The 19,724-nt window shown below is 37.0% G+C and overlaps 2 protein-coding genes and 1 long non-coding RNA gene across 3 annotated transcripts; all 3 read right to left on the bottom strand.

Annotated features, from left to right (window-relative positions):
* Positions 1-220: 220 nt before the first annotated feature.
* On the bottom strand, positions 221-4,936 carry LOC149702992 (uncharacterized). The gene is made up of 4 exons (XM_089866898.1): positions 4,843-4,936; positions 3,846-3,931; positions 3,708-3,787; positions 221-3,225 (listed from the first exon to the last, which is right to left on the bottom strand). Exons 1-4 carry the CDS (start codon positions 4,934-4,936, stop codon positions 3,090-3,092), a joined length of 396 nt encoding a protein of 131 aa, XP_089723024.1. The 3' UTR covers positions 221-3,089.
* An 827-nt stretch (positions 4,937-5,763) lies between these two features.
* On the bottom strand, positions 5,764-8,415 carry LOC149702991 (uncharacterized). The gene is made up of 3 exons (XR_016381675.1): positions 8,032-8,415; positions 7,860-7,968; positions 5,764-7,782 (listed from the first exon to the last, which is right to left on the bottom strand). It is a non-coding gene; the product is annotated as an uncharacterized LOC149702991 (long non-coding RNA).
* A 255-nt stretch (positions 8,416-8,670) lies between these two features.
* LOC149702990 (uncharacterized) lies at positions 8,671-13,386 on the bottom strand. Its single transcript, XM_089866897.1, has 4 exons — positions 13,293-13,386; positions 12,296-12,381; positions 12,158-12,237; positions 8,671-11,675 (listed from the first exon to the last, which is right to left on the bottom strand). Exons 1-4 carry the CDS (start codon positions 13,384-13,386, stop codon positions 11,540-11,542), a joined length of 396 nt encoding a protein of 131 aa, XP_089723023.1. The 3' UTR covers positions 8,671-11,539.
* Positions 13,387-19,724: the final 6,338 nt, after the last annotated feature.

The raw sequence follows: 19,724 nt of genomic DNA, 5'->3' as shown, positions 1-19,724 counted from the left end.
ATAAGTTTGAAGCTCTCCCATCCCTTTAAGAAGCCTTGAAATAAGTTTGAAGCTCTCCCATCCCTTTAAGAAGCCTTGAAATAAGTTTGAAGCTCTCCCATCCCTTTAAGAAGCCTTGAAATAAGTTTGAAGCTCTCCCATCCCTTTAAGAAGCCTTGAAATAAGTTTGAAGCTCTCCCATCCCTTTAAGAAGCCTTGAAATAAGTTTGAAGCTCTCCCATCCCTTTAAGAATCCTTGAAATAAGTTTGAAGCTCTCCCATCCCTTTAAGAAGCCTTGAAATAAGTTTGAAGCTCTCCCATCCCTTTAAGAAGCCTTGAAATAAGTTTGAAGCTCTCCCATCCCTTTAAGAAGCCTTGAAATAATTGTGCAATCCTCTTGTTCCTTTAAGAGGCTTTGAAATTTCCTTAAAATAAATATGCAATGCAAAAATTACATATAGGAAAATGTAAAAATAAATAGAATGAACAAAATTTCACGTTGCATTATTAAACTAAGTTAATATTTATTTAATCTTAATTACTAAGTTCGTTTGAACATTCCCGCTGAGCTAGATCGAAAACGACAATAGTGAATACGTCAAAGAGAAGAAACATCTTGCAAATAATTTCTATTACTGATCGACTATATTAACTATAAAATAAACCGTATTAAAAGGATAGAGTGTCGTTGTTAGTTAGCACCTGGCTCTATCAAGATTGTAGAGTCGTGGAAAAAAGGGCTCAAATATTTTCATATCTCTCTATCATGGCTCTCGAAAAGTTAACCATTTTCGACCACGCGTGTTCGGAAGAGGACGTCCGCGGTCCGCCATATTTTTATTTATTCAGTTCCTAATTGAGTCAGTTATTAGTACAAATCCCAGACAATATCGAAGTTCAATGCTAAAAGTTTTATTGATGAGGTTCGGTACCAGGCATCCATAGCTTTATGATATGGGACACAAAGATTAGAAAGACCAAAAAAGAAAGACAATAGATGGGCCGCAATTGGTGCCATGTTCAGTTTATCTGGTTTCATTATTTGCGGGAACTAACGCTTTGCGACAACGTAAAAAACAAATCTGACGTTTGATGTTCAGCTGCAAAATAGTTTTTTCGGTCAAGTGAAACTATGCTTCATCGATGTGCTGGGTCTTACCTCAACAGACTGGCCCCAAGACTTCGTTACGGAAATCCTGTGCACGTGGCAGGCGCGAAAAAGCGCCTGGTGAAGAACCACCTCTCAGCAACTTTCCACCGTCCTCCACCTCTGTTATGCATTATTTGTTGACTGAGTTTCAGTTTCATTCATTTTGTACTTAATTTATTTTTTGTATTTCATTTTATTTTGGTATTTGATTATTTTATCTTATGTATCTGATTCCAAATTTCCCTGACCTAAGCGCCCCCACAAGGGAGTCGCCCTGATCAAAAGGGGTGCACTTTCTGTGGCTATATGTAAACCTGTAAAAGCCTTCCTCCTCCAAGCCATCTTCCCTCTTAAACACCCATGGAACTTCAAATAAAACAATCTGAAATTACGACTATACTAAAAATTATATGAAAAATTTGTCCCAATTTTGCTTTTCGATAGATCAATGGACTCAACAGATAAAGGTAGTGTTGTGCTCCATATATGAGAGTAGAGAGCCGTGACACGTTTATTTCAAAGCTAACAACACCCTAAAACAACATTACGCGAAACTCAATTTATTTGAAAATTCTGCCCCATTTCGATGAAACGTGGCTGAGTTTAAACTTTTAAGAGTAGAAAAGCGTTCTCACTTCAATCCAAGTGCTAACTAACGTACATCACTTTATCCTTTTATTACGGGATATTTTATGATTTGTACGATGTTTTCCAACAAAATGTTTTTCATCTTTGCTGTATTCGCTATTTCTGTTCTCGGGCAAGCGCCTTTGGCGTATTCACTTCCTATTGGTAAGAAAGCTCTGAAATAACCTTCGTTTGAAACTGCTTATTCATGTCGGTTGAAAGGTCAATTTACCCCTAAAAACTAGAAAGAGATGAAACCTTGTTAGAAAAATGGAAAGAAAGTGAACGAAATTGCACGATTCGATTTAGAATTTTGTATTCACAATAGGGGATTGTAAAAAAGAAAGAGGTCACGTGAAAGTGTTTTCAGTACTGCCAGATAACTTTAAAAAGAAGGCTGGACATATTTAAAACGTCCTACTACACCCCCTCCCCCGCCCATAATCGTTTTTTTTTTGGTGGGACAAGGCCTAACTGAAAACTTTATTTTGTGGATTTGGGCGCTGCAGATAATTAAACGTTTTAATTTAAAACTGAAGGTGAGTTTTTCTTTTACTACGTGCAATATGAAGTACGTTTGCATTACATTGATGTTTATTTTTTATAAATAAACGTCCAACTAAAGGAGCGTCTGCTCAAAGGTTCAAAGCAGCTGCACCACGTGACGAAACACTTTTTAGTGCCTATTTTGATCATTTGAATTCATATTAATTTCCTTTCCAACACAAGCCTTTAAAAATTGAGCGAAATACCTACAGACCAGCCACTTATTTTTTAAAATCGGAAACATAAAGTGGACTTCTACTATTATATTCACAACCCAACACTATGTATGGAACAACTTGTTCCCTTCAGCGCTCTTCTCTCTCAAACCTTTTTTCATTGACTACTACTTACTTCCGTTTGCTTCCCCACTTTTTAAAAATTTCTTTCGCGCCAAAATCATTCCTTTGGTTTAGTTCACAAATTCGCCGCTGCGTTTCGCATTTACCCTCTTCCCTTCAGTGCTGGGAGACAATGCTGATGCACAGCGATGCTATATCGTCCTGTACTTCTAGGGAGCTGTAATATGATCCACTTCTGCTACTACTACTACTACGACGACGACGGCTCGAGTCAAACTAAGAGCCTCATCGTATACTACGATGTGGCTAAAACACTACGATGTGGCTAAAAATGTTTTTACAAACGGAAAAAGCCTGATATATACCAGGGATAGATTTATTTTTTTAAGACGGAATGGGTAACAGGGTTATTCGGGTGCGCGTCCAAGTCTACGACCCCCTTACCCGTGACGGAGGGATATGAAAGAAGAGGCGGGTCTTATTTTCGTTATGGCGTTGTATGTATATCCGGGTCTAATAAACGTCGTCTGCCCCTTCGTCTGCCAAGTTGGAATGGGCTCGGATTGTAATTTTTGAAAGAACATTGTTTAAAATGGAAGTTACACAAGACATAGGGCTTGCAACTGAAAAAAAAACGGGGAAGACCCAAGAAAATTAAAAGTGAGTTAGAATTGAGTAAAAGTCTTCATAAATATTACAGCACGAACAGGTTTTAACCAAACACTAAGCTCACAAAACTCCTGACCATTCACTAAGCCTTGGTTAACTTTACAACCATAGCCCACTCGATCCGCGCTCCCGGACGCTGAGCTGCTCGCGCTATAGCTCGAGCAACTTGCGTCGTGACGCGCGTGATCGAGTGGGCTATGGTACAATTCAAGAGGGGTCGTAGTAGAGGTAAACAGGAATTACGTATTTTTGGCCCTCCTTGTCAGCAACGTCACCAATACGTAGTTTTAGTGAGCCAATAAGATAATTTAATTTTTTGGTTACGTGTTGAAGGAAGGGGCTATATACTCGGCTATGAGTCGGACTGCAGTAAAGGCCAAACGTTGTGCATTCCGTCTTAAAAAATAAATCTATCCCTGGTAGGACAATTACCTACCAAGTGAAATTCGTCCGCCTGAAGATAACTTGCGATATTAGGTCATTTAATTTTGAAAACGGTTCAACTAAGTCGGAATCCTACGATAAATATCAAAATATAAATCTTAATTTATGAAGGAAATTTCAGATTTCTTACCTCCATAATGCCTATAATCAAGGGATTTTCATTTGAAGCTCCGGGTGTGTCACACTCGCCTGCTATTTGCTTAGCCATATTTGAAACTGAAAAAAAAAACAATATCGATAAAAGCTGCATATAGTGACTAACGTCACGACTCGTACGTAGATTAATTCACTCGATTCTGTCCTTGCAAGTAAAAACAATGAGATCATAAGGTTTGAAAGGCAAGTTCTTTTAAGTATGACACGTTATGCTAAAGCTAAACCACGCTAGTTGTAGAACCGGGACCCACCGGGAGTTGCGGATGGTCCTTTCCCATTACTTGTTTGAAGAGTATATCAGAATATGAAATTAGACGAAGTGTGACTATAGACCCGAAATTATTCCTGGTCTGTGGTGTGACTAACTTATGATACACATAAACTTATCATACATAATAAATACAACCAGGGGTAAATAACGAAAGGAGTTAGAGACGCTAGCTTCCGTAGTGTAGAATACAGTGGGACTTTCAAACGTAGACACAGAAAAGAGAAAACGCCTCGGTCGCGCCGTCTATAATTCAAAATAAGTATGATATTTTCCAACCAATAGCGTGGAAGCAAAGTTTCGAAAGTCATGCTGGGATATCGATTTCCTCCTGTCTGCTAGTTTTCGTCTGCTACTTTCGTCTGCTAGTGTTCGTCTGCTTACGACTAAGTGACAATTAGGCTTAGAGTAAAGTTTATTCATTAAGGTGCACTTGAATTAGAAACATGCAATCTTAAAGTTGGTAAATTCCTTTTTCGATAATGAAATGGAATTAAAGTAGTTTTTGCATCCTTCAATACAGTTTTAGTTGTTTTAATTTCTTTAGTCACAGATACAGTCGATGATCCTGATCCCACAGTTCCCACTGGTACTGACTCGGAAAAATCACTAAGCCGACTCTGTAACCGCGCACTTACGGCAAAACAAGTTTGAACACATTTTGAGGATTTCCCCGGCTTCAAATTGCAAATTGTTGACTTACCTTTCTTCTTTAAATCGCTGTTTACTCGCGATTGAATATAATAACTATATTGGGTTGATTTATGAGACGACTTCACAACATCGACACCCGCCATTTTATTTTACCCAGAATACCTTGAAACGTCATAGAATTTGTAACTAACGTAGTGCCATCTTTGGAACTGTATTGTAAATAAGACCAGAACCTTAAAAGTTTTGCCTTAAAATCTCGCACGCAAGGTGCGAGATTTTAAGGCAAAACTTTTAAGGTTCTGGTCTTATTTACAATACAGTTCCAAAGATGGCACTACGTTAGTTACAAATTCTATGACGTTTCAAGGTCCCACTGTATTCTACACTACGGAAGCTAGCGTCTCTAACTCCTTTCGTTATTTACCCCTGATACAACGTTTTGTTTCGGCCTCTTTTTTTGGTATTATCCCATTGAACCGAATCCCATTCGACCGAAACCGCTTTTTGGTTTTTTATGGAGAATATATTTAAATTTCCAGCCCAATGGCGGGTTTCTGCTGAATGGGAATTTATTTGAAAGAATTAGTTAATTAAATGTCTGTGAGGATTTCGAATCACCGCAGCAGCATGGTAGAATATCAGGCTTGTAATTCAGAGGCTCGGGTTCAAACCCAGAGAAGGAAATTGTAAGTTAGGTTAGGCTAATATTTTATAAATCATTTAACTATTCTACGCCTTTTCTAAAATATTTATGTTTAGCTTCATTGACTTCTCAAATAATATGCCTTTTCCAAAACATTACTGTTATGTTTGGTTTGGTTAAGTTAGGTTAGTAATATTTTATAAATCATTTAACAATGTTACGCCTTTTCCAAAATATTGATGTTTTATATCTTCATTGACTTCTCAAATAATATGCCTTTTTCAAAACTTTACTGTTATGTTAGGTTAGTAATATTTTACAAATCATTTTACTATGGTACGCCTTTTCCGAAATGTTCATGTTTAGCTTCATTGACTTCTCAAATAATATGCCTTTTCCAAAACATTACTGTTATGTTAGGTTAGGTTTGGTTTGGTTTGGTTTGGTTTGGTCAGGTTTGGTTAGGTTAGGTTAGGTTTAGGATAGGTTAGGTTTGGTAAGGTTTGGTTAGGTTAGGTTAGGTTAGGTTAGGTTTGGTTTGGTTTGGTTTGGTTTGGTTAGGTTTAGGTTAGGTTAGGTTAGGTTTGGTTTGGTCAGGTTAGGTTTTGGTTTGGTCAGGTTAGGTTTTGGTTTGGTTTGGTCAGGTTTGGTTAGGTTAGGTTTGGTTTGGTTTGGTCAGGTTTGGTTAGGTTAGGGTTAGGTTTAGGTTTAGGTTAGGTTTGGTTTGGTTTCTTCTATTATTCGAACCTTACAGGAGGGATTTCTACAATTATAGTAACTAGTTTTAGCCTTTTTCTTATTCAATTGAAACAAGTAGCCATTATTAATGTAAAGAAAGCCTCCTTTATTAGCAATCCTCTCAGTTATCAATCACTCTTAAAGTTAAATTTTACATTTCAAACATCAATATATATATATACAACGAAAACTGTAGGGAAAAAAAGCCTTACAAAAAGTGAAAACGTTTGCTTTTTAAGTTTTGATATATATTTTCCCCAAACCGCACATTTGGGCTGTTTTCGGTTGAATGGGAAACGCGTTCGGTCGATTGGGATTCGGTCGAATGGGACACAAGCCTTTTTTTAATCAAAAGTTCAATTACGTAAAAACAATGAGACCATAAGGTTTGAAGGGCAAGTTCTTTTAAGTATGACACGTAGCTAAAGCTAAACTGTGCTAGTTCTAGAACCGGGACCCACCGGATATGCGGAGTCTCTGTGTTGCGGGTGGTCCTTTCCCATTGCTTGTTTGAAGAGTATATCAGATTAATATAAAGTTAGACGAAGTAGACCCGAAATTATTCCTGGTCTGTGGTGTGACTAACTTATGATACACATAAACTTGTGATACATAATAAATACAACGTTTTGTTTCGGCCTCTTTTTTTAATCAAAAGTTCAGTTACGAAAAAACAATGAGATCATAAGGTTTGAAGGGCAAGTTCTTTTAAGTATGACACGTAGCTAAAGCTAAACTGTGCTAGTTCTAGAACCGGGACCCACCGGATATGCGGAGTCTCTGTGTTACGGGTGGTCCTTTCCCATTGCTTGTTTGAAGAGTATATCAGATTAATATAAAGTTAGACGAAGTAGACCCGAAATTATTCCTGGTCTGTGGTGTGACTAGCTTATGGTACACATAAACTTATGATACATACTAAATACAACGTTTTGTTATGGCCTCTTTCTTTAATCAAAAGTTCAATTACGAGCACGTTTAGAAACGTAAACATTTGCAAGATACACGAATCGTGACAGTTTAATTATTTCCAAGGGGTCAAACACTTGGATGAAAATAATACAAGGTGAACTACGAGAACGTTGTGGTTCGAAATCAATACGATGTTAAAGTCTCCGAAATAGGTTTACGCGAGAAGAACAGAGTGCCTATCCCCTTGGATAACGGAAATTTATTCTATAGCAATCATATTGTTTTGGCAAATGGGTATAGTTTCATTAGTATTGTATTTATTTCAGTCGAACATGATGTCGTAATTAGTTTCTCGATTATAAGTATAGCTCACGCTTAACTTTCGAAGCGGTTCACTTTTCATTATCCTTGACGACTTGTGGGGTGGCGTAGCGGTTAGCGCTTTCGCCTCGCAGCAAGAGAATCCCGGGTTCGGTCCCGGACTGTGGCACGGGGTGAAAATCTGGGAACAAATCCTTCAGCGTAGAGTTTGCAAGTTCAAAAGTTAAAAGGAGTTTTCCTCCGCGGTCTAACCCGGTTTCTCCTTTCCATCAAAAAGTTGCAGAGGTTAACGGTAATAGTGAATATAGGGCGCTGTAGGTTAGCTGTGGCATAGGGGCTAGCCACCACCCTCCTATGAATTGTAAAGGGACCCACCTGTAAATAAGCCACAGGCTTAGTGTGGAAATCCCTTCATAGTCAAAGCCTAGATTATTATTATTATTATTACTTACGATTGAACTAGCTTTTGATGCTCAGCATTCATTGGCATACTTTTTGCCACAGACTAGAAAACTTCATTCGCTTTATAAAGAGCCCATAAGGTTAATGGTTCTCCTTTCCCTTTAAGAAGCCTTGAAATAAGTTCTCCCACCTCTTTCAGAGCCTTGAAATAAGTTATCCCACCTCTTTCCAGAGCCTTGGAATAAGTTTGAAGCTCTCCCATCCCTTTAAGAAGTCTTGGAATAAGTTTGAAGCTCTCCCATCCCTTTAAGAAGCCTTGGAATAAGTTTGAAGCTCTCCCATCCCTTTAAGAAGCCTTGGAATAAGTTTGAAGCTCTCCCATCCCTTTAAGAATCCTTGAAATAAGTTTGAAGCTCTCCCATCCCTTTAAGAAGCCTTGGAATAAGTTTGAAGCTCTCCCATCCCTTTAAGAATCCTTGAAATAAGTTTGAAGCTCTCCCATCCCTTTAAGAAGCCTTGGAATAAGTTTGAAGCTCTACCATCCCTTTAAGAAGCCTTGGAATAAGTTTGAAGCTCTCCCATCCCTTTAAGAAGATTTGAAATAAGTTTGAAGTTCTCCCATCCCTTTAAGAAGCCTTGAAATAAGTTTGAAGCTCTCCCATCCCTTTAAGAAGCCTTGAAATAAGTTTGAAGCTCTCCCATCCCTTTAAGAAGCCTTGAAATAAGTTTGAAGCTCTCCCATCCCTTTAAGAAGCCTTGAAATAAGTTTGAAGCTCTCCCATCCCTTTAAGAAGCCTTGAAATAAGTTTGAAGCTCTCCCATCCCTTTAAGAAGCCTTGAAATAAGTTTGAAGCTCTCCCATCCCTTTAAGAATCCTTGAAATAAGTTTGAAGCTCTCCCATCCCTTTAAGAAGCCTTGAAATAAGTTTGAAGCTCTCCCATCCCTTTAAGAAGCCTTGAAATAAGTTTGAAGCTCTCCCATCCCTTTAAGAAGCCTTGAAATAATTGTGCAATCCTCTTGTTCCTTTAAGAGGCTTTGAAATTTCCTTAAAATAAATATGCAATGCAAAAATTACATATAGGAAAATGTAAAAATAAATAGAATGAACAAAATTTCACGTTGCATTATTAAACTAAGTTAATATTTATTTAATCTTAATTACTAAGTTCGTTTGAACATTCCCGCTGAGCTAGATCGAAAACGACAATAGTGAATACGTCAAAGAGAAGAAACATCTTGCAAATAATTTCTATTACTGATCGACTATATTAACTATAAAATAAACCGTATTAAAAGGATAGAGTGTCGTTGTTAGTTAGCACCTGGCTCTATCAAGATTGTAGAGTCGTGGAAAAAAGGGCTCAAATATTTTCATATCTCTCTATCATGGCTCTCGAAAAGTTAACCATTTTCGACCACGCGTGTTCGGAAGAGGACGTCCGCGGTCCGCCATATTTTTATTTATTCAGTTCCTAATTGAGTCAGTTATTAGTACAAATCCCAGACAATATCGAAGTTCAATGCTAAAAGTTTTATTGATGAGGTTCGGTACCAGGCATCCATAGCTTTATGATATGGGACACAAAGATTAGAAAGACCAAAAAAGAAAGACAATAGATGGGCCGCAATTGGTGCCATGTTCAGTTTATCTGGTTTCATTATTTGCGGGAACTAACGCTTTGCGACAACGTAAAAAACAAATCTGACGTTTGATGTTCAGCTGCAAAATAGTTTTTTCGGTCAAGTGAAACTATGCTTCATCGATGTGCTGGGTCTTACCTCAACAGACTGGCCCCAAGACTTCGTTACGGAAATCCTGTGCACGTGGCAGGCGCGAAAAAGCGCCTGGTGAAGAACCACCTCTCAGCAACTTTCCACCGTCCTCCACCTCTGTTATGCATTATTTGTTGACTGAGTTTCAGTTTCATTCATTTTGTACTTAATTTATTTTTTGTATTTCATTTTATTTTGGTATTTGATTATTTTATCTTATGTATCTGATTCCAAATTTCCCTGACCTAAGCGCCCCCACAAGGGAGTCGCCCTGATCAAAAGGGGTGCACTTTCTGTGGCTATATGTAAACCTGTAAAAGCCTTCCTCCTCCAAGCCATCTTCCCTCTTAAACACCCATGGAACTTCAAATAAAACAATCTGAAATTACGACTATACTAAAAATTATATGAAAAATTTGTCCCAATTTTGCTTTTCGATAGATCAATGGACTCAACAGATAAAGGTAGTGTTGTGCTCCATATATGAGAGTAGAGAGCCGTGACACGTTTATTTCAAAGCTAACAACACCCTAAAACAACATTACGCGAAACTCAATTTATTTGAAAATTCTGCCCCATTTCGATGAAACGTGGCTGAGTTTAAACTTTTAAGAGTAGAAAAGCGTTCTCACTTCAATCCAAGTGCTAACTAACGTACATCACTTTATCCTTTTATTACGGGATATTTTATGATTTGTACGATGTTTTCCAACAAAATGTTTTTCATCTTTGCTGTATTCGCTATTTCTGTTCTCGGGCAAGCGCCTTTGGCGTATTCACTTCCTATTGGTAAGAAAGCTCTGAAATAACCTTCGTTTGAAACTGCTTATTCATGTCGGTTGAAAGGTCAATTTACCCCTAAAAACTAGAAAGAGATGAAACCTTGTTAGAAAAATGGAAAGAAAGTGAACGAAATTGCACGATTCGATTTAGAATTTTGTATTCACAATAGGGGATTGTAAAAAAGAAAGAGGTCACGTGAAAGTGTTTTCAGTACTGCCAGATAACTTTAAAAAGAAGGCTGGACATATTTAAAACGTCCTACTACACCCCCTCCCCCGCCCATAATCGTTTTTTTTTTGGTGGGACAAGGCCTAACTGAAAACTTTATTTTGTGGATTTGGGCGCTGCAGATAATTAAACGTTTTAATTTAAAACTGAAGGTGAGTTTTTCTTTTACTACGTGCAATATGAAGTACGTTTGCATTACATTGATGTTTATTTTTTATAAATAAACGTCCAACTAAAGGAGCGTCTGCTCAAAGGTTCAAAGCAGCTGCACCACGTGACGAAACACTTTTTAGTGCCTATTTTGATCATTTGAATTCATATTAATTTCCTTTCCAACACAAGCCTTTAAAAATTGAGCGAAATACCTACAGACCAGCCACTTATTTTTTAAAATCGGAAACATAAAGTGGACTTCTACTATTATATTCACAACCCAACACTATGTATGGAACAACTTGTTCCCTTCAGCGCTCTTCTCTCTCAAACCTTTTTTCATTGACTACTACTTACTTCCGTTTGCTTCCCCACTTTTTAAAAATTTCTTTCGCGCCAAAATCATTCCTTTGGTTTAGTTCACAAATTCGCCGCTGCGTTTCGCATTTACCCTCTTCCCTTCAGTGCTGGGAGACAATGCTGATGCACAGCGATGCTATATCGTCCTGTACTTCTAGGGAGCTGTAATATGATCCACTTCTGCTACTACTACTACTACGACGACGACGGCTCGAGTCAAACTAAGAGCCTCATCGTATACTACGATGTGGCTAAAACACTACGATGTGGCTAAAAATGTTTTTACAAACGGAAAAAGCCTGATATATACCAGGGATAGATTTATTTTTTTAAGACGGAATGGGTAACAGGGTTATTCGGGTGCGCGTCCAAGTCTACGACCCCCTTACCCGTGACGGAGGGATATGAAAGAAGAGGCGGGTCTTATTTTCGTTATGGCGTTGTATGTATATCCGGGTCTAATAAACGTCGTCTGCCCCTTCGTCTGCCAAGTTGGAATGGGCTCGGATTGTAATTTTTGAAAGAACATTGTTTAAAATGGAAGTTACACAAGACATAGGGCTTGCAACTGAAAAAAAAACGGGGAAGACCCAAGAAAATTAAAAGTGAGTTAGAATTGAGTAAAAGTCTTCATAAATATTACAGCACGAACAGGTTTTAACCAAACACTAAGCTCACAAAACTCCTGACCATTCACTAAGCCTTGGTTAACTTTACAACCATAGCCCACTCGATCCGCGCTCCCGGACGCTGAGCTGCTCGCGCTATAGCTCGAGCAACTTGCGTCGTGACGCGCGTGATCGAGTGGGCTATGGTACAATTCAAGAGGGGTCGTAGTAGAGGTAAACAGGAATTACGTATTTTTGGCCCTCCTTGTCAGCAACGTCACCAATACGTAGTTTTAGTGAGCCAATAAGATAATTTAATTTTTTGGTTACGTGTTGAAGGAAGGGGCTATATACTCGGCTATGAGTCGGACTGCAGTAAAGGCCAAACGTTGTGCATTCCGTCTTAAAAAATAAATCTATCCCTGGTAGGACAATTACCTACCAAGTGAAATTCGTCCGCCTGAAGATAACTTGCGATATTAGGTCATTTAATTTTGAAAACGGTTCAACTAAGTCGGAATCCTACGATAAATATCAAAATATAAATCTTAATTTATGAAGGAAATTTCAGATTTCTTACCTCCATAATGCCTATAATCAAGGGATTTTCATTTGAAGCTCCGGGTGTGTCACACTCGCCTGCTATTTGCTTAGCCATATTTGAAACTGAAAAAAAAAACAATATCGATAAAAGCTGCATATAGTGACTAACGTCACGACTCGTACGTAGATTAATTCACTCGATTCTGTCCTTGCAAGTAAAAACAATGAGATCATAAGGTTTGAAAGGCAAGTTCTTTTAAGTATGACACGTTATGCTAAAGCTAAACCACGCTAGTTGTAGAACCGGGACCCACCGGGAGTTGCGGATGGTCCTTTCCCATTACTTGTTTGAAGAGTATATCAGAATATGAAATTAGACGAAGTGTGACTATAGACCCGAAATTATTCCTGGTCTGTGGTGTGACTAACTTATGATACACATAAACTTATCATACATAATAAATACAACCAGGGGTAAATAACGAAAGGAGTTAGAGACGCTAGCTTCCGTAGTGTAGAATACAGTGGGACTTTCAAACGTAGACACAGAAAAGAGAAAACGCCTCGGTCGCGCCGTCTATAATTCAAAATAAGTATGATATTTTCCAACCAATAGCGTGGAAGCAAAGTTTCGAAAGTCATGCTGGGATATCGATTTCCTCCTGTCTGCTAGTTTTCGTCTGCTACTTTCGTCTGCTAGTGTTCGTCTGCTTACGACTAAGTGACAATTAGGCTTAGAGTAAAGTTTATTCATTAAGGTGCACTTGAATTAGAAACATGCAATCTTAAAGTTGGTAAATTCCTTTTTCGATAATGAAATGGAATTAAAGTAGTTTTTGCATCCTTCAATACAGTTTTAGTTGTTTTAATTTCTTTAGTCACAGATACAGTCGATGATCCTGATCCCACAGTTCCCACTGGTACTGACTCGGAAAAATCACTAAGCCGACTCTGTAACCGCGCACTTACGGCAAAACAAGTTTGAACACATTTTGAGGATTTCCCCGGCTTCAAATTGCAAATTGTTGACTTACCTTTCTTCTTTAAATCGCTGTTTACTCGCGATTGAATATAATAACTATATTGGGTTGATTTATGAGACGACTTCACAACATCGACACCCGCCATTTTATTTTACCCAGAATACCTTGAAACGTCATAGAATTTGTAACTAACGTAGTGCCATCTTTGGAACTGTATTGTAAATAAGACCAGAACCTTAAAAGTTTTGCCTTAAAATCTCGCACGCAAGGTGCGAGATTTTAAGGCAAAACTTTTAAGGTTCTGGTCTTATTTACAATACAGTTCCAAAGATGGCACTACGTTAGTTACAAATTCTATGACGTTTCAAGGTCCCACTGTATTCTACACTACGGAAGCTAGCGTCTCTAACTCCTTTCGTTATTTACCCCTGATACAACGTTTTGTTTCGGCCTCTTTTTTTGGTATTATCCCATTGAACCGAATCCCATTCGACCGAAACCGCTTTTTGGTTTTTTATGGAGAATATATTTAAATTTCCAGCCCAATGGCGGGTTTCTGCTGAATGGGAATTTATTTGAAAGAATTAGTTAATTAAATGTCTGTGAGGATTTCGAATCACCGCAGCAGCATGGTAGAATATCAGGCTTGTAATTCAGAGGCTCGGGTTCAAACCCAGAGAAGGAAATTGTAAGTTAGGTTAGGCTAATATTTTATAAATCATTTAACTATTCTACGCCTTTTCTAAAATATTTATGTTTAGCTTCATTGACTTCTCAAATAATATGCCTTTTCCAAAACATTACTGTTATGTTTGGTTTGGTTAAGTTAGGTTAGTAATATTTTATAAATCATTTAACAATGTTACGCCTTTTCCAAAATATTGATGTTTTATATCTTCATTGACTTCTCAAATAATATGCCTTTTTCAAAACTTTACTGTTATGTTAGGTTAGTAATATTTTACAAATCATTTTACTATGGTACGCCTTTTCCGAAATGTTCATGTTTAGCTTCATTGACTTCTCAAATAATATGCCTTTTCCAAAACATTACTGTTATGTTAGGTTAGGTTTGGTTTGGTTTGGTTTGGTTTGGTCAGGTTTGGTTAGGTTAGGTTAGGTTTAGGATAGGTTAGGTTTGGTAAGGTTTGGTTAGGTTAGGTTAGGTTAGGTTAGGTTTGGTTTGGTTTGGTTTGGTTAGGTTTAGGTTAGGTTAGGTTAGGTTTGGTTTGGTCAGGTTAGGTTTTGGTTTGGTCAGGTTAGGTTTTGGTTTGGTTTGGTCAGGTTTGGTTAGGTTAGGTTTGGTTTGGTTTGGTCAGGTTTGGTTAGGTTAGGGTTAGGTTTAGGTTTAGGTTAGGTTTGGTTTGGTTTCTTCTATTATTCGAACCTTACAGGAGGGATTTCTACAATTATAGTAACTAGTTTTAGCCTTTTTCTTATTCAATTGAAACAAGTAGCCATTATTAATGTAAAGAAAGCCTCCTTTATTAGCAATCCTCTCAGTTATCAATCACTCTTAAAGTTAAATTTTACATTTCAAACATCAATATATATATATACAACGAAAACTGTAGGGAAAAAAAGCCTTACAAAAAGTGAAAACGTTTGCTTTTTAAGTTTTGATATATATTTTCCCCAAACCGCACATTTGGGCTGTTTTCGGTTGAATGGGAAACGCGTTCGGTCGATTGGGATTCGGTCGAATGGGACACAAGCCTTTTTTTAATCAAAAGTTCAATTACGTAAAAACAATGAGATCATAAGGTTTGAAGGGCAAGTTCTTTTAAGTATGACACGTAGCTAAAGCTAAACTGTGCTAGTTCTAGAACCGGGACCCACCGGATATGCGGAGTCTCTGTGTTGCGGGTGGTCCTTTCCCATTGCTTGTTTGAAGAGTATATCAGATTAATATAAAGTTAGACGAAGTAGACCCGAAATTATTCCTGGTCTGTGGTGTGACTAACTTATGATACACATAAACTTGTGATACATAATAAATACAACGTTTTGTTTCGGCCTCTTTTTTTAATCAAAAGTTCAGTTACGAAAAACAATGAGATCATAAGGTTTGAAGGGCAAGTTCTTTTAAGTATGACACGTAGCTAAAGCTAAACTGTGCTAGTTCTAGAACCGGGACCCACCGGATATGCGGAGTCTCTGTGTTACGGGTGGTCCTTTCCCATTGCTTGTTTGAAGAGTATATCAGATTAATATAAAGTTAGACGAAGTAGACCCGAAATTATTCCTGGTCTGTGGTGTGACTAGCTTATGGTACACATAAACTTATGATACATACTAAATACAACGTTTTGTTATGGCCTCTTTCTTTTTTTATTTTGGTATTTGATTATTTTATCTTATGTATCTGATTCCAAATTTCCCTGACCTAAGCGCCCCCACAAGGGAGTCGCCCTGATCAAAAGGGGTGCACTTTCTGTGGCTATATGTAAACCTGTAAAAGCCTTCCTCCTCCAAGCCATCTTCCCTCTTAAACACCCATGGAACTTCAAATAAAACAATCTGAAATTACGACTATACTAAAAATTAGATGAAAAATTTGTCCCAATTTTGCTTTTCGATAGATCAATGGACTCAACAGATAAAGGTAGTGTTGTGCTCCATATATGAGAGTAGAGAGCCGTGACACGTTTATTTCAAAGCTAACAACACCCTAAAACAACATTACGCGAAACTCAATTTATTTGAAAATTCTGCCCCATTTCGATGAAACGTGGCTGAGTTTAAACTTTTAAGAGTAGAAAAGCGTTCTCACTTCAATCCAAGTGCTAACTAACGTACATCACTTTATCCTTTTATTACGGGATATTTTATGATTTGTACGATGTTTTCCAACAAAATGTTTTTCATCTTTGCTGTATTCGCTATTTCTGTTGTCGGGCAAGCGCCTTTGGCGTATTCACTTCCTATTGGTAAGAAAGCTCTGAAATAACCTTCGTTTGAAACTGCTTATTCATGTCGGTTGAAAGGTCAATTTACCCCTAAAAACTAGAAAGAGATGAAACCTTGTTAGAAAAATGGAAAGAAAGTGAACGAAATTGCACGATTCGATTTAGAATTTTGTATTCACAATAGGGGATTGTAAAAAAGAAAGAGGTCACGTGAAAGTGTTTTCAGTACTGCCAGATAACTTTAAAAAGAAGGCTGGACATATTTAAAACGTCCTACTACACCTCCTCCCCCGCCCATAATCGTTTTTTTTTGGTGGGACAAGGCCTAACTGAAAACTTTATTTTGTGGATTTGGGCGCTGCAGATAATTAAACGTTTTAATTTAAAACTGAAGGTGAGTTTTTCTTTTACTACGTGCAATATGAAGTACGTTTGCATTACATTGATGTTTATTTTTTATAAATAAACGTCCAACTAAAGGAGCGTCTGCTCAAAGGTTCAAAGCAGCTGCACCACGTGACGAAACACTTTTTAGTGCCTTCCCCCCTATTTGTTTCCCCTCCTAATCTTTTTTACAATCCCCTATTAATTGATACTATACAATAAGAATTTTTTTGGTATATTAGCGAATAAATATAAGCGATATTAGTTATAGAAAACTTATCTTTCACATCCATCTTTTAATTCACAATGATAAGCTGACAGAGGTAAGTGAAATTCGTCTTTTTCGTTAAGTGCATTAAAAATGGAGAAAACCTTTAATTAGTTCTACATCCAACGTTTTAATTCACAATGATAAGAACCGAGCGCGGAACCGAGTAAGTGAAATTCAACTTTTCCATTATGTGCATAAAAACTCGTTTAAAACTTTTATTTTAATTATCTTTCACTCGCACCTTTTAATTTACAATGATAAGCTGTGCGTAAGTGAAATTCATCTCTTTTCATTAAGTGCATAAAATGGGGAAGAAAACTCAAATTTCAATTATTTTTACACCCATCTTATGATGATAAGTTAGAAGTGAGTAAAATTCATCTTTGTCATTAAGCGCATAAAAACTCGAAGAAAGGTTTAATTTTAATTACCTTTCACACGCATCTTTTAATTCACAATGAGAAGCGGTAAGTGAAATTCAACATGCATAAAAACACGGAAACAGCTTCAATTATAAATGTTTTACACGCACCTTTTAATTCATAATGATAAGATGCTGAGTAAGTGAAATTTATCTTTTCATTTAGTGCATAAAAACGCGGAAAAACTAAACTTTAAATTTAATTATGTTTTACACTTACCTTTAAATTAACAATGATAAGTTGTATGTGAGTGAAATTCATCTTTTCAATTAAGTGCATAATAAAGGGGAAGAAAACTTCAATTTTAATTATCTTTTACACGCACCTTTTAATTCACAATGATAAGATCCGTGTAAGTGAAATTTATCATTTTCGTTAAGTGCATTAAAAGGGGGAGAAAACATTAATTCTAATTACTTTTACTCCCACGTTTTAATTCATAATGATACGTTCTGCGTAAATGAAATTCATCTTTTTCGTTAAAGGGACAGCCCGACTGTTCAAGTCGGCGAGGTTTAGTAACGAAGTGGAACGCCAGATGGCGCTCGCGTCAGGGGAGGTGGTCTAATAAAACTTTACTGTTAATAGTTCCTCATTCTGTAAATTTTGTCAAATTTTCCATTTATTATTGTTAGCTGAACTATGCACTCTGTAATTTTTAATTGTTTCCTTAATTTAATGTATTCAGTTCCTAATACATGTATATACCCCCTTTCCTGTGTATAATCCAGTGAATCCCCCGTGATTCTTTTTATGCACAATAAATAAATTATTCTATTATGCTTTATTTGTTCACCCACAGATGGCGTTAGCAAAACCGGAAATAACTGCTTCAATTTGTCGGCAATTTTTATATCTCTCTCTCAAAATACCACCCCCTTCGCCCATCTTTATACCCCCTTCTTGTTACAACTAGTGGATGTCTCGGTTTGTACGTGCGAAGGTACGGCTGTTGAGTCCTGGATTGTTCAATATTTCGTTCATGGTTTAAGTGAGCTAATAAGATAATTTAAAACTTTCGTTACGTGTTGGAGGGAGGGTCTCTATATTGGGCTATGAGTCCGACTGAAGTAAAGACTAACCGTATTCTATTCCTCCTTCTAAAATTACATCTATCCCTGATTAAATCCAAAATTTCTCAAGTAGGATAACGTAACTTACCATATCACAGGTTACAAGAAAGTAACTACTATACTACTACTACAGCTACCAATACAGATTAAAACCTCCGTGACTATTAGATCATTTAACAAGTTGAGAAACCAAAATAAACCTCTCCAAGTCGAGACGCAATTAGGTTTTTCTTAAATAATTAAATAAATACTATTGATATTAATTATTTTAATCGTCATTAATTTACCTTAATTCTAGTTAAATTCCTAAAATCATTTTAAACATAGCTATTGTTGACGTTTGAATTCAAGCGTATGCCTCTTTAACAATTTTTGGAAATTTAGGATGTATTAAGCGATTGATTCACATGTGTTTTTAATATTTTATGCACAAATATTTTAAATTATGTAGCTTTTCGATATGCAATTATTTCTTTTACAAAATGAAGCTATGAAATATAGCTGCATTGTAGCAAAAACTAACAATTTTCTAAATAGAAAATAAAATACAAGATTTGTTTATAATAATGTTACTTAATACAAAAATATCGATAGGAAATCTGCTTTTTTCTAATTTTATTTTGGTGTTTTCCAAGCCACTTCGAAACTATTTTAATATGATTTTCAATCTAAGACGTTTATAAAATTTAAACACATATCAATTTGTGTATAATGTTTATATAATTTTTCCGTAGAACTTAATGGATAATAACAAAAGTGAATAGGTTACTACGTACAGAAAGTGTAGAAATTCCGCGTTGTTATGAAACGTGTTATTTCTCTCGCTCTCTTAAACGTCCCCGCCTTAGCGGAAAACCACAGTAACGTGAGGCGAATCACTTGTACCTTTGTATCCCTACCTCTACGTTCCTGGTACACGTGACTATTAGAGTGGGATATAGACCGAGTGAGGAAAGGTAAAGCCCCGCCCATTGACATGCGCGGTAACCACTGGATGTTTTACTTCCAACAGCAACACGTAGATGGCGGAAAAAATCTATCCTTTGGCGCGAAATTTAAAATGCTTCGTTTTAGAAAATTGGTTTTGCTATAGATAATGTTAGTTCAAATCTTAATAAAAATGAAAACAAGTTGGGAAACCAAAATAAACCTCTCCGAGCCGAGACGAATATACTTTCTAAACACTGGTCCACCAGCCAATGAGAAAAACCGGAGATACATAGTTCAAATTGGCGAAATATTCCCAAGGTCATTAGCAAAGGCTTATGCGTTTAAAAATTTCCTTTGCATCCTCAATAATTCTAATGAGGACCTAAAATGTATCACTGAAGGGTGTATTTAACTTACGGCTCACTCTGAACCGTTAACACCTCCTCAAAGAGGAGGCGAATCAAGGTCATTTCTAGTTTATATGATATCTAGGG

This window comes from Phalangium opilio, unplaced genomic scaffold, assembly GCF_054372755.1.
Source record: "Phalangium opilio isolate 3A_F unplaced genomic scaffold, DU_Popi_V2 ptg000017l_1, whole genome shotgun sequence".
NCBI lineage: Eukaryota > Metazoa > Arthropoda > Arachnida > Opiliones > Phalangiidae > Phalangium > Phalangium opilio.
Note: the sequence above shows the minus strand (reverse complement) of the source record. Positions and strands in the feature narration are given on the sequence as shown.

What these genes read in the sequence shown, in the direction of transcription:
- LOC149702992 (XM_089866898.1), bottom strand. Translation starts at nt 4,936, where the DNA reads ATGGCGGGTGTCGATGTTGTGAAGTCGTCTCATAAATCAACCCAATAT. An exon ending in CAGCGATTTAAAGAAGAAAG is followed by an intron (nt 3,932 to 4,842) that starts GTAAGTCAACAA and finishes TTTTTTTTTCAG; the next exon opens with TTTCAAATATGGCTAAGCAA. An exon ending in TGATTATAGGCATTATGGAG is followed by an intron (nt 3,788 to 3,845) that starts GTAAGAAATCTG and finishes TATTTATCGTAG; the next exon opens with GATTCCGACTTAGTTGAACC.
- LOC149702990 (XM_089866897.1), bottom strand. Translation starts at nt 13,386, where the DNA reads ATGGCGGGTGTCGATGTTGTGAAGTCGTCTCATAAATCAACCCAATAT. An exon ending in CAGCGATTTAAAGAAGAAAG is followed by an intron (nt 12,382 to 13,292) that starts GTAAGTCAACAA and finishes TTTTTTTTTCAG; the next exon opens with TTTCAAATATGGCTAAGCAA. An exon ending in TGATTATAGGCATTATGGAG is followed by an intron (nt 12,238 to 12,295) that starts GTAAGAAATCTG and finishes TATTTATCGTAG; the next exon opens with GATTCCGACTTAGTTGAACC.